Source organism: Elgaria multicarinata, chromosome 5, assembly GCF_023053635.1.
Source record: "Elgaria multicarinata webbii isolate HBS135686 ecotype San Diego chromosome 5, rElgMul1.1.pri, whole genome shotgun sequence".
Lineage (NCBI taxonomy): Eukaryota > Metazoa > Chordata > Lepidosauria > Squamata > Anguidae > Elgaria > Elgaria multicarinata.
The window spans coordinates 101,261,960-101,279,976 of record NC_086175.1 but is presented as its reverse complement, the minus strand read 5'-3'; the positions used below and the strand labels follow the sequence as shown (position 1 = coordinate 101,279,976).

The 18,017-nt window shown below is 43.2% G+C and overlaps 1 protein-coding gene across 1 annotated transcript in view; it reads left to right on the top strand.

The window, feature by feature from the left end:
- Positions 1-868: 868 nt before the first annotated feature.
- The window catches only part of F5 (coagulation factor V), a 54,527-nt gene continuing 37,378 nt past the window's right edge, over positions 869-18,017 (top strand). The window contains exons 1-3 of the mRNA XM_063126917.1: positions 869-1,201; positions 7,249-7,334; positions 13,493-13,615. Coding sequence (XP_062982987.1) covers positions 1,029-1,201; positions 7,249-7,334; positions 13,493-13,615 — 382 coding nt within the window. The 5' untranslated portion in view covers positions 869-1,028. The remainder of the gene's footprint in view (positions 1,202-7,248; positions 7,335-13,492; positions 13,616-18,017) is intronic.

The following is an 18,017-nucleotide window of genomic DNA, read 5'->3' as shown; positions in this document are numbered from 1 at the left end:
AGAAATTGAGTTATTCCATACTGTAATGTTTAATCTTTTTATTTTTGGACCCAAAACTATGCATGAGTGCATGTGCACCATAACTGGAAAGTTCTTACTGTTATATGACCATTGTTTTTAAATTATGGAGGTTGTTCAACTGTGGTTAGAAGTAGTTAAAGCAGAGGTGGATAACTTGCAGCCTCGGGCTACTTTCAAATACCTTCTGCAAGCAAACTGTCCCTCCACTGGGCAAGCAGGAAGAGGAAATGAGAGACAGAGAATCAATGGGTGGCCCTGCCTACTGGTTCTGGCTCTCTACCCACCCTCATTACCTTGGACAGATTACCTGGGAAGGAATGTGGGCTGCAACAGAAAAAAGGGAGCCTATATATAAAATCTCTTCACAAATGATCTGTGTGAATTGTTAGTCCGCTGTGGTTGGTTATATATATATAGTGGTGGAAGGACACAAAGCGGTGGGCCTTGACCTCCTTGGAAGAAGAGTGGGATATAAATGTAACAATCATAATAACTTATGCAGTGACTTTCAGAACACTGTTCTGGTGAATACGAGTACTCTCACACACACACTCCAATTTAGTGGATATGGCTGAGACATTTCTTCAAGATGTGCTCCACATCTCTGGAAGGCACACTGTCCTGCCTTTTGAACCTCAGAGGAATCCATCTACAGCAGCTCTTGCCACTGCCTGTAGTACTCTCCTGTCTTAGTGTCTGTGGCCCAAATAAGCCACCCGCTCTGCCTCATGGAGTGCAGTCTGCATCCTGGGCTTGGGCCCTCAGCAGAGAAGGTGCTGTGGGAGGAGGAGGAGGAGGACAAGGCAAATCCAGCAGTTGCTTATCTCGTCTACAATCCTGTCAGTAGGGGGGAGAGGTGGAGGAGGAAAAGAGCAATGACCCAGGCGTCACTAACGCCACTATCCCTTGCAACACCAGCCGTAGGGAATGCATTTCCCTGGGGAAGTTGCAAGCTGCAGCAGTAAGAGCTGGTGAAACCTCATGTGTCTCTCAGCACATCAGCATCAATGGGAATGTGGACCATGGCTGCTATCTTCAAGTGTCTCCTCTTGATGCTCCTGGGCTCGGGCTGGCCTGGTCTGGGGAATACTAGTGTGAAAGCAGCTCAGCTCAGGGAGCACAACATAGCGGCTCAGTTCACAAGCTGGAACTATAGTTCCCAGCATGAGGAGCTGTCCAGGTAAGAAAATCTGGGGCGGGGGGGAGTAGGGGGTGGCTTGTGGGGAAATCATGAGGTTCTACGACCTTTTTCAGAGGAGGAAAAGGAGAGGGGATGGAATGGGTTAGTTAATTTCAATAATTGGTCTACTGTGACTTTTAAATTGTAATGATTTTCTCAATTATTTTATTATTTTCCTATGTTCCATTCCATTCCATGAAAATAATAAAATAATTAAGTAAATAACTTATTTTCACACATGCACACACATATACTCCCCCATATATATTGATTTTAACTGTTTTCTGCTATTTGTTAAATTATTTCCTTTTTTACTATTTCCTGCCTATTCACTTTCCCTTGCTTAGCACCATTCAATTAGGCCACATAGGCAGTGTTCCTTCTCCCCGATTATGCTACTTTTGTATGTGCAAGGAGGAGTTTCCTTGGAAGTGGGAGAAACGTTCAAGCACGCAACTTTGCTCCCACATTCTCAGCCTGAGTTGTTGAAAATGTCATTCTGCTATACTTTTGTTTTGTAGTTTTTGTCTATGCTGCTTGGTTTTAATTTGTTTCTGTGATATTGGATTGTGTGTTTATAAACTATGTACACCACTTTGGACAGGTACGTTGAGAAACAAACAAACAGATTTTAGCTTAAATAAACAATGGGATACAGTCCAGAAAAAGCTTTACCATTTGATTTTGGTAATTCTATAAACTGGCTCAGAGTCTTGCAACCATGGCCATCTTTTGATTCCTCCTGTCCTTCTCTTCCTATAATCAAGATGTTGCCAAAACCTTTCACTTGTTTATTTACCAGCCTCTCTAATGTTCGCTCTGTACTCTTTGCTGAAACCTCATCCAATGTCCTGATCACTTCTCAGGTAGATTATTATATTCTCATCCTTGCTGGCCCTCAATTCTGCCAGCTGCACTGGTGGTCATGTTGTACACTTAGTCAAAGGTCTAGTCCTCACTTTTAAATAGGGGTGTGCTCCGCTCCGATTAGGAGCGTAGAAGCAGTAGCGGATTGGCCTGCTCCGCCTTACCCAGAGGCGGAGTAGGAGCGGACCGCGGACCCCCTAGAAGCAAGGCGAAGAGAAGCGGCCATTTTTCGGAGCTCCGAGTTCAGGCGGAGCACTCCAGTCGCCATCTTGAAAACATTTCGCCATAGGATTGCATTGCGGCAAATAATCGCGCATAACTAGGTTGTTTTTGAAGCTATCGTTCTAGAAATTCTTGTGCTCAGAGAGTCGTGGATGGGGGTCATTTTGAGACCACTCTCACCTCTCTGCGTTGTCTGGGTCGCGTGCTATATTTTTGTGAAAATCGGGTCAACCGCGCGGCTCAAACGGCGTTTTCGGCTTTTCGCCCATAGGATTGCATTGAGGGAAAGAATCGGGGATAACTGGGGGGGGGGTTTAAGCTATCATTCTGAAAATTCTTGTGCACAGAGAGTCGTGGATGGGGGTCATTTTGAGACCACTCTCACCTCTCTGCGTTGTCTGGGTCGCGTGCTATATTTTTGTGAAAATCGGGTCAACCGCGCGGCTCAAACGGCGTTTTCGGCTTTTCGCCCATAGGATTGCATTGAGGGAAAGAATCGGGGATAACTGGGGGGGGGGGTTAAGCTATCATTCTGAAAATTCTTGTGCACAGAGAGTCGTGGATGGGGGTCATTTTGAGACTACTCTCAACTTTCTGCATCGTACGGGTCGCGCGCTAGAAGTTTTTAAAAAATCGGCGGGAAAAATACCTTTTTCAAAGGGCTGAGGGGCAGAGTCAGCTCCCGGTCATGATGATCCCAAAGTTGGAGGAGGGCATAGGCAAAACAGGTAACTTGGGATTCTGGGAAACTTCTCTTTCTTCATCTGAATGGGCTTTTCCCCGTGTTTTTTAACACAGTAGCCCCACCAAATGCACAAACACAACCTGAAATCAAATACTAAGCCAAGAATAAGAGATAGAAACACAGCACTGCTCCCCACCCTAACCTTGGTGAACAACTGAATAGATGTGGTGCAAGGGGATGAGCTCCCCTAGGGCATCTGATCGTGGACGTGCCCCCACTCTCTCCTGCACTGGAAGGCCATTAGAGCCTTCAAAAGAGAGTAAAACGGTGGAGCAATGCCTATCATGAGTTGAAGTGAATGGTCACTTTTCAGTGGTGGAGCAATGCCTGTTATGAGTTGAAGTGAGCGTTTTACTTCTTCTCAGAGCTGTTGGTGGCTGTCTTGAACTGGCAGCTACTTCCCCCTCCCCCGGGCACGTCCCCCTATTGCTGGTAAAAGACAGATATAGCCTTTTTAAAAAAATTCTTCTTGCTGTTTATTGAGCAACACTGCTGCTTTTAATTCCACCCCTCCTTTGTTTATTGATTGATTTATTCCATTTTATATGCATTACTGGCTTATCCTTGGCTCACTTCCTTATGCCCCCAGAAATGCCAGCTGCATGCCTGCCTGCCTTCCCTCCCTCCTCCCCTGCCCACCTCGCAGGGATGTTGTGTGTGGGGTGCCCGATTTTCATAAATTCGCCAAAAATCAGGGGATGATGGGATTGCTTTGAAACTTGGCGTGCGTGTGTATATCCCCATGAGGTGTCATGGTGCCAAACATGAGGTTTCTAACTTGAACAGAAAAAAAGTTGTATAATTTTTTAGCTTTCAATGCAAGCCTATGGGGGGGGGGAAACGGAGCTCCGGATCCGGATCCGGAGCTCCGGGCGGAGCGGGGGCGGAGCGGAGCGGCCCGATCCGGAAAATGGCGGATCTGCAAGTGAAGCGGAGCGGGGGGTCCGTGCACACCCCTACTTTTAAAGATCTGCATGTTTTGGTCCCTGTCATCTCCCCTTACACCTTTTTCGGCTTCCACCATTCCACTCAAATTCATCCCCTCTTGTTTTCACATGTATCTGTCCCCCATGCCTTCTATCAGTTTGCTTTCTGTTAGGACTGCCAACTGTTTTTCCTGGCAGGGCTCCTCTGCCTTTAGTGAGTGTACGACTGGCAGCAATTAACCAGGTGAAGTCTTTCTTGTTTGCTGGGGAAAGCATCTTCCACTTTATTCCTACTGGTCACAGCTGTTAAAAGTATAAATCCTTTCCAGATAAAGCCAAATTGGTACTATTCCTTATGCTTAAGAGCGTCATCAGACAAGCGTTTTATCACATGCTCTTTACTCCCCATTTACAGATGTTCGCAGGTCCTTTTGATGATGATGTCTGCCTCCTATGCATCTCCCGCTTCTTCTGGCTTTCTTTCCGTCACAAAATAGACCCCAGTAAATCTGCTTTATTTATTTTTTAAAATAAAATGTGCCACCATTTCCTGCTGTGTGCAGGAAAAGCAGTGCGATAAAAATGCCCTCTGAATAGGCCACGTGGTCATTGTTTACTTCCTTTTTCTTTCCCTGGCCTAATCTACACCAAGCAGGATATTGCACTATGAAAGTGGTATATAAAAGGCAGGAGCCACACTACTGCTTTATGGCGGTATTGAAGTGCACTGACAACTGTTGGGGGCCACTGACACATAGCCTATACCGCTTTCATACTGCTTTCATAATTCTATATCCTGCTTGGTGTGGCTCCTGCCTTTTATATACCTCTTTCATACCGCTTTCATAGTGCAATATCCTGCTTGGTGTAGATTAGTCCCCTATGTGAAGAAAGAGGAAGTTATCGTGGGACCAAAGCAGGGGGAAAGTGACAGTAAGGAAACACAATTTTCCACCCCATCTGATGGTGCTCTAAGAGTGCCTTTCTCCTCTTCCTTCAAGTCCCACCTCTAAATTAATTTTTTAAAATAGCTTTTCCTGACCCATACTTCACCTTACTTGTTTCCTCTTTGCCCCTTTTGAAACAGTTCTTTTTCCTTCCCTATTTCTGTCAGTGCTTTATATCTTCCCATTCCTCAGTGCTTGTTCCCTTGGGTAGAGACAGGTCATTTCTGTGATCGGTGCAGTATCTCACACTCAGTGTTTTAGAGGAACCAGAGTTTACAGAAACACAACGCCAGTACTTTTGTATTAGAAGGAATGCTGTTGTCACCTGCCACTTCTCCCTCATGTTCCCTGTGAGCTTAGCTGCAATCCTCACGGTAGCTTGGGGGAAATGAATTTTCTCAGCAACAATATATTTATCCCCTGTTGTAATGCAAAGGGTGGCTTGGTCGTGAATGGGCAATGAAGACCCATAAGCTTAACAAAAGCCCTGCTCCTGCTATAGATGAAAACCGATAGAAATGGTTTGATGATATGAATCAGCACAGCAGCCTGAATTTTTGGACTCTCTTTGAGGATTGCACTGCCAATAAATCTGAATGAAGGGAGCCTTTCCATGTATAGAAAGAAACGTGCATGTGGATTGGCCACAGTGACCAGATCTACACCAAACAGGATATAACACTTCGGAAGCAGTTTGAAAAGGGTACATGGAATGTACCCAACAGTTGCTAGTGCACTTCAATACAGTTACAAAGCAGTTGTGAACTGAATTCCTCCCCACAACCCAGATCTTGGAAGCTCTGCTTTTTGTTTAAAAACAAGGAGCTAGTTTCTAGCCTGCAGAATTCAGAATAAAACTTTATAGTGTAGGTGTAGCTTTTTCTAAAGCAGGGCTGTATGACCCTTTTGACTCCAAGAGCCAAAAGGCCAAGGAATCAGAAGGCTCTCAATGAGATTTCCAGGGGCTAGCATATCTCCCCTCCCTGTTTTGCTCCTATGATCTTCCATGCAATCTTGCTTTTGTTGAGGTTATCTCCATTCAAACCAGTCCTGACAAAGTTAGAATAAAATATTGCAAATTCTGCAAAATAACCTTATTTGCTTGTTTGTTTAGACAACATAGACCATTCTTAGCAATGCTTTCAGAGTGGCTTCTGATTAAATAATAAAATCACATTTTTAAAAGTAACAGATAATAATAAAACAAGACACAGGAGAATAATAAAACAAAACAAAACACCACTATAAAACCTCATCGGACATTTAAGGCCTGTGCGAATCAAAAGATTTTCAGCCAGTGCCAAAAAGAAAACTGGGATAGTGACCAGTGCACCTCTTCTTGGCGGATGAAATTCCAGAGATGGGGGGGGGGATCCACACATCATTGTGGAAGCGCTTCCTCGCACGTTTTTTAAATATGCACCTAAACAAAGCGTGCCTGACTTTTCTTTCTCGGGCGCTTTGTCTGTATATATACTGCGTTTGGTTTGGTTTTGTTCACACAGTCCTCAAATCCTGTCCCTTCCGTCGCAAGTGGGCGTTGGTTATAGGCGGGCTTTGGTCGATGCTTATGATGTTCTCCATTGCCCCCCCCCCTTTAACTTTATTGCTTATGCGCATGTCGTTTGTGCGCCTCTAGTGGTAACTCAGCTTACTGCGTTTTCTGTCAGTGTGGGAAAGATGGATTTGATAGATAACCTAACTGAAGTAGTCAGCACCATTACTAATTTGGTTAATGTACTCATATGTGCTCTTTGGGTACTCTCTGTGCTCGAGGATGAGCACATGCAGCACCAGGCGAAACTATTCTGAATAATGGAAATTAATCGCAGACGGAGGATGTTCTTCTGCCAGCAGCTTGAGGAGGACACCAACTTCTTGGTGTTAGGTACAGAGTTCATTTGTCTCCCTGCCGTCTTCAGACGCTACTGGGTCCGTCCCAGTAGCAAGGACTGGTGAGAGAATTTAGTTCTGAAAGGATGGAATGATGAAAGGTGGGTAGAGAGCTTCAGGATGATTTGAGGAACACTGTTTGAAATCATTGCTGAGCTTACTCCAGCACTACATAGGAACCAGACCGCCATGAGGGAACCACTTTCCGTCACTAAGCGTGTCGCCATTACTATTTGGAAAGGCCCTACCTCACCTCAGAAGGTGGTGGGACCTGGAAAATCTCGACAGAGACACTACAATACATGTTAAAACATACCGGTTAATTTCGGCAACCTGTGCTTGACTTGCATAATGAATTTTCATCCTGGATATGTGTGTGTGTGTGTATGTGTATCTACCTCATATAATCTATTTCATATGATTAGTTGAAAGACCTTTGTATTTCAGATTACCACATCCTTCATTTAAGAAAATTGTGTACCAAGAGTATGAAGCAGATTTCAAAACTGAAAAACCAAGAAATGCTCTATTAGGTAAGCACAACCTTATTTTCAGAAGCAGATAATACTATTTTCACAGTATAACCTTCCTGTGATTACAAACCCAAACAAACAGCAGGTTTAAGTGCATCACATACTTATTTAATGTATTATCCTGCTTTTCTACACACACACACACACAGTCTTCCCAAGTGGCTCACAGGATTTTCAGTTCCAGTACACAATGCTACTAGCTAGCATTGTACAGAAATGAAGATGAGGCCTGGGTGCTGCCCTCAGGCTTACACACAACAAGACAAAACATGCAAATGAAAGGAAGTGGAGTGATAAAGGTGCCAGAACAAAGTGCTGAGTTCTTAATAGTGGTGAGGTGTTGCTTATATTATATCCTAAGTTGGGGTCATGCTGGTCTTCTTTTACTGGAGTTCTTACTGGGATGTGTTTGAGGTTCCTTAGTCCTCTGGCAGGTGACAGAGGCCTAGCATGACCACGTGTTCTCATTTACAGTGGACATTCCGCTCTTTAAAGGGCTGCTGGGGTGTGGGCTGCAGCAGGTGCCCCATAATACTTTGCCTCTGACTGGTGGATGTAAAATGAAAGTGGTGCTTCTCTAATAGCACAGCATTTCATGAGCAACATTGGTTCAACTGGCCAGTGGCAACCATTAATTTCTAGGCCTTTAGGGCCACTTCACACATTACAGTAGGAATGTGTGCATGTTGTTGGACTGCAGCTCCCATCATCCCTCATCATTGACTGTGCTAGCTAGGGCTCATGGGAGTTGCAGTTCACCAACATCTAGAGGGACACATTTCCCAATCCCATTTATCCACCATATATTTCCATGGTGACCACCTCAATGTGTGGAAAGAAGTGGCCCTTAGCTTTAAGGCTACTAATATGTGCTACATAACATAAGATTTATAATATTTAGAGGACGAGTGATAAAAGCCTTCTAAAATCTGTCCACCTTTAAAGTTTCTCACAATGAATGTTCCAAATCATTAATTCTTTTTTGTTCTCCTAGGCCTTTTAACTCATTATTTTGATCCATATTATATGTTGGTGGTTTTACCTCCCATTTTATTTCTTGGCTGGGTTTAGCTCCTCATTTTTTATTTGTATTTTATTAGCTTGGTTTTTTAAAATCATGTTTTCTTTTGTGCTTGTATTTTTCTGTCAATGTTATATTGTTGTGTTTTTAGATCTTTGTTTGCATTTTATTGTGTTATTGCTGTGTTATAAAAGAATTATAGGATACCCCAAATCACAAAACTTGCTTTGTAGTCATCTTATAAATACTAAATAAATAAATAAATAAATAGTCACTTTTGAAAATTACTCTATTCTTTTTTCTCTTATTGAAACCTGGCTGTTTTTGATTGGCGTTTTCAATGACCCCATATAATAAAATGAATTACTGCACTGTGACAAAATAGTTCATCAGAATGTGACCAATCATACAAATTGCATAACAGTGCTGTATGGGTGAAAACAAAATTGTCCAAAATATACCCAGGATATGCATTATTGTTGTTCAGTGTGTGCCCATTTCAAAGGTTACTTTGCATGTTGACAAACAAATTGGACCATGGCTTCCTCCTTTCACTTCTGTGTTGTTCCAGCATAACGTCCTGCACACATCATCTCCTATAAATCAATAATATCGTGCATGCAAAGGACTGGGTGGGTAATAATCACCTCATCCCACTGAAATGTATAATTAAAAGAATGAGTGTGTGCAAAGGAGGGCATGAGAGGAGGACTTTTGCAAATCATCTCCTACTGAAACTACTCCTACAATGCCATTTCAGTAGGAGACAGCTGCACTCATGATAGTCCTGTATTTATTTATTTATTTATAAAACCAGTTCCTATTTTGGGAACATTTAGGATTGAAATGACCAGGGATTTTGGACACCACTTTACAGAGCTCATTTCTGTTTTTGAAGGCACCCTCTATTTGAAGGGCTGTCTAATCCAAGTCTAGTTTAAAGCTAGGGAGCCATCAGAAGGGACAGCAGCAGGAGCCTGGAAATTGACCATCAGAGGTTAGCACTTGTACAGGAGACTGAGCAGTCAATCAGGTCACCTATACACAGTCTTCCCCACTCTGGTATTCCTATTCACATCACAGTAATTATTTCTAAATTTGCATCTATGCAAATATATTAGTATGTGCATTTTTAATACGAATCTGTGACCCCTTTTATCTTCGTTTCTGGTGATGCACAAATGTCCAGCCTATTGGACACCAACTAGGCCAAAGGGTTGTGCTCAGAAAATGAAACTTGCCACACTGTTAGGCAATAACTTTATTAGAACCAACTATAATAACACAAAAGAGTGTGCAAGCTTTCAATTTTTCCAGAACTCTTCATTAGGTTAGATGGTACAAGAGAAGCAAAGATAGCCACTGATAGCCTTCTCCTGAATTAATTTGTCTAATCCCCTTTTAAAGGTGTCTACGTTGGTGGCCATTACCATATCTTGCGGAAGCAAATTCTATAGCTGACAAATACATTGTGTGAAGAAGTATTTCCTTTTATCTGTCCTGAATATCCCTCCATTCCATTTTGATTACCCCAATGGGCTCTAGTATTTTTAGAAAGGGAGAAAAGATCCCTGTCTGAAATCCTGGAGAGCCACGGCTGCACTGTCAGTCAATGTAGACGATACTGCAACCCATGGAGCAATGGGATTATTATTATTATTATTATTATTATTATTATTATTATTATTATTATTATTTATTTATTTATTTATTTATATAGCACCATCAATGTACATGGTACAATGTACATTGTACAATGTACAAGATAATGTACAATGTACATTATCTTGGTAGAAAGTAGCTTTGTATGTTCCATACAAGAATCAGATAGCAGGCAATGTGAAAGAGTTTGGCTTGAGGCCCTGGAAAGCCATCTCCAATCAGAGCAGAGTATTTAATACTGAGCTAGATCAACCCATGAAGCTGATTGGTGGGAGATTCAGGACAAATAAAAGGAAGCAATTCTTCACAGAGCGCATAGGCAAACTATGGAATTCGTTGCCACAGCATGTAGTGATAGCCACCAATTTGAATGGCTTTGAAAGGGGGTTAGACAAATTGTTGGAGAAGTCTATCAATGGCTACTAGTCCTGATGGCTATAAGTTACCTCCAGTATCAGAGGCAGTATGTCTATGTACATCAGTTGCTGGGGAACATGGGCAGCAGGGTGCTGTTGCACTCATATTCTGCTTGTGGGTTTCCCATGGGCAGCTGTTGGGCAACTTGTGAACAGAAAGCTGGACTAGATGGACCCTTGGTCTGATCCAGCATGGCTCTTCCTATCTCATGTTCTTAGATTGACAGTTAAATTGACCCAGTATGAGGCAGCTTTTGATGTTCCTAACTTCATCCCATGTTGTTGTTATGGCTAAGCAAGGTCCCCATACCATGTTGGGGTGGTACAGTGGCCAGAAAGGCCTTCCCCAATCTGGACAAATGGTCTGAACTGCCTGGTAAGCTACAGTTCTCTTTGGCCTTGGGAGAATAATCTCACTTTCAAAATATGCATTGTCTGAACATATGGAAGAGGGGGGAGCAGGGTTGTGCCCATTAATCCAGCTACTGAGCTCTATGGATGGAATCCCACTCCCCCTTCCTTCCTTACATGCATTCAGCCCATGTGTATATTGTGAGAAAAGGCTATATGCATAGCCATGATCTCTTTTCTTCTTATAAATCCCAGCTCTAAGGAATGGTGACGTATCCTAATTCATTTGTATTTGCAAGTTTCATAGAATCATAGAATAGTAGAGTTAGCCTAAAAGGCTATCAAGTCCAATCCCCTGCTCAATGCAGGAATCCACCCTACAGCATCCCTGACAGATGGTTGTCCAGCTGCCTCTTGAATGCCTCTAGTGTGGGAGAGTCCACAACCTCTCTAGGTAATTGGTTCCATTGTCGTACTGCTCTAACAGTCAGGAAGTTTTTCCTGATGTCCAGCCGGAATCTGACTTCCTGTAACTTGAGCCCATTATTCCGTGTCCTGCACTCTGGGAGGATCGAGAAGAGATCCTGGCCCTCCTCTGTGTGACAACCTTTTAAGTATTTGAAGAGTGCTATCATGTCTCCCCTCAATCTTCTCTTCTCCAGGCTAAACATGCCCAGTTCTTTCAGTCTCTCTTCATAGGGCTTTGTTTCCAGACCCCTGATCAACCTGGTTGCCCTCTTCTGAACACGCTCCAGCTTGTCTGCATCCTTCTTGAATTGTGGAGCCCAGAACTGGACGCAATACTCTAGATGAGGCCTAACCAGGGCCGAATAGAGAGGAACCAGTACCTCACGCGATTTGGAACGTATACTTCTATTAATACAGCCCAAAATAGCATTTGCCTTTCTTGCAGCCATATCACACTGTTGGCTCATATTCAGCTTGTGATCTATTTTTATTTATTTTTATTTTATTACATTTCTATACCGCCCAATAGACGGAGCTCTCTGGGCTGTTCACAAAATCTACAACAATTCCAAGATCCTTCTCGTTTGTAGTATTGCTGAGCCAAGTATCCCCCATCTTGTAACTGTGCATTTGGTTTCCATTTCTTAGATGTAGAACTTGGCATTTATCCCTATTAAATTTCATTCTGTTGTTTTCATCCCAGCACTCCAAGAACACTTTGAATTTTATTTCTGTCTCCAAGGGGATAAGCTATCCCACCCAATTTTATGTCATCTGCAAATTTGATAAGCATTCCCTGCACCTCCTCGTCCAAATCACTAATAAAAAGGTTGAAGAGCACTGGGCCCAAGACTGAGCCCTGCGGTACCCCACTTGTTACCTCCTCCCAGTTTGAGAAGGTACTGTTGATAAGCACTCTTTGAGTCCAATTCTGTAGCCAACTGTGAATCCACCTAATAGTTGTTCCATCTACCCCACTTTTAGCTAGTTTGTTAATCAGAATATCATGGGGCACTTTGTCAAAAGCTTTGTCGAAATCAAGATCTATTACGTCCACAGCATTCCCACAGTCCACAAGGGAGGTTACCCGATCAAAAAATAAGATCAAATTAGTCTGACAGGATTTGTTCCTGACAAATCCATGTTGGCTTCTAGTAATCACTGCATGGTTTTCAAGGTGCTTACAGATTGACTTCTTTATGATCTACTCCAAAAATTTCCCAGGGATGGATGTCAGACTGACTGGTCTGTAGTTCCCAGGTTCCTCCTTTTTGAAGATAGGGACAGCGTTAGCCCTCCTCCAGTCATCCGGCACCTCACCTGTCTTCCATGATTTCGCAAAGATAATCGACAACGGTTCTGAGAGTTCTTCCGCTAGCTCCTTCATTACTCTAGGATGTAGTTCATCGGGCCCTGGAGATTTGAACTCATTCAAAAAAGTAGGTGTTCCTTGACCATTTGTTTATCAGTCTCAAACTGCAATCCTGCCCCCTCAACTTCTGCTTCACTTTTTCCAGGGAGATTATAAACCCGCTTTTGGGAGAAGACTGAGGCAAAGAAGGAATTGAGCACTTCAGCCTTTTCTTTGTCATCTGTTATCAATTTGCCATCCTCATTAAGCAGTTGAACCACCATTTCTTTCCTCTGTCTTTTACTACTCACGTATCTGAAGAAAGCCTTTTTATTGCTTTTAGCATCCCTCGCTAATCTCAGCTCATTCTGAGCTTTAGCCTTCCTGACTCCATTTCGGCACTTCTGTGCCTCCTGTCTGTACTCTTCTTTTGTAGTCTGGCCTTCCTTCCACTTCCTATATGTATCCTTTTTTGTTTTCAGGTCATCTCTAAACTTTTTGTGGAGCCACATTGGTTTCTTCTGTTGTCTTCTAACTTTTTTCCTTGTTGGAATTGTTTGTAATTGTGCCTTTAAAATTCCTTTTTTAAATACTCCCACCCATCTTGCACTCCTTTTCTCATTAGGCTCACTTGCCAAGGGACCTTACTTTTCATAGTTCTGAGTTTATTAAAATCAGCTTTCCTAAAATCCAGAGTACGTGTATGGCTACACTCAGCTTTTGCTTCCTTTATAATCAAGAATTCAAGTGTGACGTGTCCCTCTTTGCTTTTTTATCTTCATTATAATGTATATCCAGTCAGGGACAGATAAGTCTCCTTTCCCAAGAACTGCCATTTTGTATATTTAGGCGTTCTATTAATCTTTCTTCCTTCCTTTCTTTTTGGCAGGGCTTCTGGGGCCAACACTCCGTGCTGAAGTGGGAGACACACTCATCATTCATTTTAGGAACTTCGTTGACAGACCACTGAACATTCATCCACAAAGTCCAATAGACAATAAAAAACCAGAGAGTAAGTGCTGCGAAAATATTGTTAGATATTTTGATCACTTTCTACTTCAGTTGATCTAAAAGTAATTTCATAAAGGCATTGACTGCATTTTTTGGTTAGGAAGATGGGTTACAAATCAAATGAATAAAAAAGGGCTTTTTTGTATTCTTCATCTGCAATTCAAATGTAGTTTCAATATTGATTTGAATGCCTTCTCAATTTTAACTTATTTATTTTGCTGTGCCATTCTCACATTCTCACACATGATATGAGAAAGCCTCAAAGTATAATGTGAGGGAATGAGAGATAATATTTGCAAAAGCAGTGGATAGTACTGCCTTTGAAGGATATTCAAGTGTAGCTCAAAGTGAACTAAGAAGAGAGTTATTGTTGAAAGTTTTGGGTTTTGTTTGTTTGTTTGTAAGAGGCATTAAAACCTTGCACATGAAAACAACTGTTCACACAACATGCTAACCCACACTCAGTGGTTGAATATGGGTTGTTTTGAACTGTGGGTTGTTTGTTAACCCATGGGTTACCGTGTTGTCTGAATATAGCACATTTTCCAGAGGATGGGTTATCATGTTGTCTGAACACAGCCAGGGTGGTTTGTTAACCATGCTGTGGCTCGTTAACTATGCTGTGGCTTGCTAACCACCCTGAACGAATTAGAAGGCATTGTGCAGCTCTTCTGTCTTTTTATCCTTAAAGGTTAGCCTGGAAGTACACTTAGTTCTCCCATTTCAGTGTATTTAACTCTCCCTCCCTCCATCTCTCTCTCTCTCTCTCTCTCTCTGTGTGTGTGTGTGTGTGTGTGTGTGTGTGTGTGAGAGAGAGAGAGAGAGAGAGAGAGAGAGAGAGAGAGAGAGACTCACCTCCCATCACAGAGGACATGTTTTGGAACACCAAAAGGTTAGTCACATTAAGGCATTCTTTTGATACAGATATGGCTCCCTGACCAACTTCCCATAGAGAATGTAATCTTGTATGGTGGTGAGGCATTCTGTGGTGCTACCTGTTTCAAGAAGTGTTGGTTACCTCCAAAGTACAAGCCTTGAGGTGAAAATGAGTCACATCCTCCTTTTGAGTCAGTATGATGATGTTGTGGGCTAGTATGGCTGGTAAAAACCAATGTGGTTTTCTAATTGTTTCGTCATGAGCAATCACCATACGCTTGGGTATCACCACAGAGTTGTTCAACCTCATTTCAAACTTTGGGGGATAGCTTTGTGGCCTTGGCGACAAGGCTTGAACGCTGAGTGAAAGCGCTGCCTCAGCATAGCTGCCTCAGCATAACTTGTGTGGTTCCCGCAACCTCTGTAAGCAACCCACATCCTGACAAGCCGGTGAATCAGACCAGAGTCAATTCATGGAAGGGGAATTCATGGAAGGGGAAGTCAAAATGCTCTCAGCCACACACCTTCTCAGCCCATCGTCTCAAGGAGGAATTTAGAGTGGAAAAGCAACCAGAGGAAGGAGGGGACACTCTTTCCCAGCCTGCCATTTTTCTGTCCCAGTTCATCTCTCCACCCGCTCCACCTTCCAAGTGGCTTTTCCAAGCAGCCTTTTCCAATGGGAAGATTTTAAATGGGTGCTTATTATTTGAAATCCCATTGTGGTGATTTAGAACAGAAAAACACTAGGCAGGGAAAGTTTATATACATATGTACAGACACCACTTTGCCCTAAATTACTTTCTCCTGAAGCAGCTTTGTTTTAAAGAGAGAGAGAGAGAGAGAGAGAGAAGGTAGTAGGGGTCTGCCTATATGCTCTGAAAAACCCATGGTGGGTGCACGTTGGCGCTGTGTTAGTTACACGATGCAGCAGCCACCTCGAAGCCACCGTGGGGCTTTCCTATGAAGTTTCGCACTTAAGAAGTTGGGGGCTTACTTCGACTTTTTAGGCTGGAATGAGGCAAGCGTGGCTCTTCCGCTGTCTAACCTTGCTCCAGCGTCTGTGTGGACGTGTTCCTGTGTGGAAGGAGACCCCTGATTGGTCGCTGTCTACCAGGGCAGGGGATGGGCTGGCACGCTGCATGGCTGCCAGAAACTCCGCGACTTCCCTCTGTGTTGGGATTAGCTACCGCCACCCCACTACAGAGAAAGTGCATGGTTTTAACAAAAGCAGCGGCAAGCTGGCGCTGTATAGGCAGCTCCCAGGGCATACTGTCACACATTAACACTGAACTTGCAGTGTCCCACTTTCCACCCATTGTTTATTGGAAAACAATACAGGAATATTTCCCCCATTTTTTTGACAAAACGTTTAGATATTAACTTCTTCTAGTTTCCATCTTCTCAGACTCTGTGAGCGTCATCAGGCAGGGGCAGGGGAGTCATATTTCCTTACCATCACTTTCCCCATCCCGCTTCTGTCCCATGATCCTTCCTCTTTCTTCACACAGGGGAAGAAAGAGGAAGTAAACAATGACCTCCTGAACCATTCAGTGGCCATTTTTATCACGTTGCTTTTCATGCGCACAGTAGGAAATGGCGGCACAGTTCGTTTAAAAAGAAAATCAGATTTACTGGGGTCTATTTTGTGACGGAAAGAAGGCTAGAAAGAGTGGGAGACGCATGAGAGGTGGACGATGTCATCAAAAGGACCCGCAAACATCCGTAAGAGGGTAGTAATGAATGTGCTGTAAAACTCGTGTCTGATGACGCTCCATGTCACTGCAACAGCAACTTTCAAATGTTGATGCAGCAGTGCTTCCCTTCCAAGGCAAATAGCAGCTTGCATAATGTGTGTGTGTGTGTGTGTGTTTGTGTGTGTGTGTGTGTCATCAGGACCGTAGCACGAGGGAAAGGGTTTAACTTACCTTTCCTGCCCCTTAACCCTGAGACTAACCACACACCCTCCCCACAGCAGCTTTTTGAATTTGTAAAAAGATTTGTGCAGCTTAAAGTGATGTACTTAGCCTTTAGTGTGTATGTGTGAGCTATACTCTTGAAGCATGTGAATTACATGAAAATGCCGCTGCTAACTTTTACTCAAAATATTTGGGCAACTGACCCAAAATTCTGGCTTTTGGGGGGGGGGGGGAAGTGGCACCAAGTCCAGAGATTTAATAAATGAACAAACAACTAGTTGAAGGGTTTGTTTTTCTGTTTGGTTGGGAACCCATATCTATATATCAGATAATCATCAGGAAAACTATGGTGATTTTCTGAGACGTATGAACTTTGACTCTTGGATTTGGAACTGGATTTGTTTATGTAGCAAATGGACTTCTGCCTGTTAGACTGCTTCCTGGAAAAGCTGTTTACATGGCAATGCATTTGGATGAAGTAAATTTGCTTTCTTTTGTTGAATGCATGTCTGAGCAATGTAAGAAGGTCTGAAAACTATGTATAGAACTTGCAGCAGAAATTGGGATACATATGATCTATTTACTTACCAGGAAAATTCCTAGATTTCAGGCATCTGTTCCTATTTTGTTTTTTGGGGGCCATTTCAACCGCATGATAAAAACTGCTGAATATGTTGTTGTTGCTGCTGCTGCTGCTGTTCTATCATTAAATGCAACCAGATCCACTTTAAGATTTAAAATATTATGTTAAATATTGTTAAGGGTTTTAAAAATAAATAAAACTGTGAGTGTTTCTATGCGAGGCATTTATTATGCAGTCATGATTCTTTACTCGTGGGTTGCTTAGGAGTAAAGGTGACATCATGATCCTCCAGTTTTGCTTCTGGGTTTTTGTTTATGTTTTGAGCACTTCCCTTTTCCCCTTTTTACAGTGGGGAAAATATGTCATTGTTTCTGAAAGCGCTGTTTCTACTTGTGTATTTGCATTATTCCCCTATAGCACAGCTCCACCTAGACGTTATATAGTGGCAAATCAGGAAAGGAAAAGCGCTTGGTGTGGAACTCAGATCTCAGTCCTGCGACAAAACCGAAAGTAGATACAGCGATTAACAACCTCGTTTAGAAAAGCTTTGTAATAGATAGCTGTCCATCTTAGTTGCTGGGAGGGTGCTGTAGGATAGACTGTTTAAATTAATACAACAGCAGGAGGCATAGAAAAGCTTTTAACAATCTGTAATATTAGACAAGGATCCTTGGTATGATGATAAGGGAATTATATGTATGCATGAGTATCGCTTGTTTCTACGGCTGTGCACCGCCATCCCAACCCACTTCGGAGGCCAATTTGTAGTTTCTGAATTGGCCCCGAACTGCCTTGGCCCAATCCAGACCCGGACTCAGGGCCGGTGCTGCCATAGAGGCAGCTCAGGCGGCGGTCTAGAGCGCCAAAGTAAGGGGGCGCCGAACAGCGCACCCAGAAGCCGCTCTCCCACAGCGGCTCTGAGAGGGCGGTTTCCGGGCGCGCCATTCCGAAGCCGCCCCCTGCCCCCCAAGCCCAGTGTCCTGGCTTTGAAGCCAGGAGCGGCTTCCGGCCGGGCGCTGGCTTTGAAA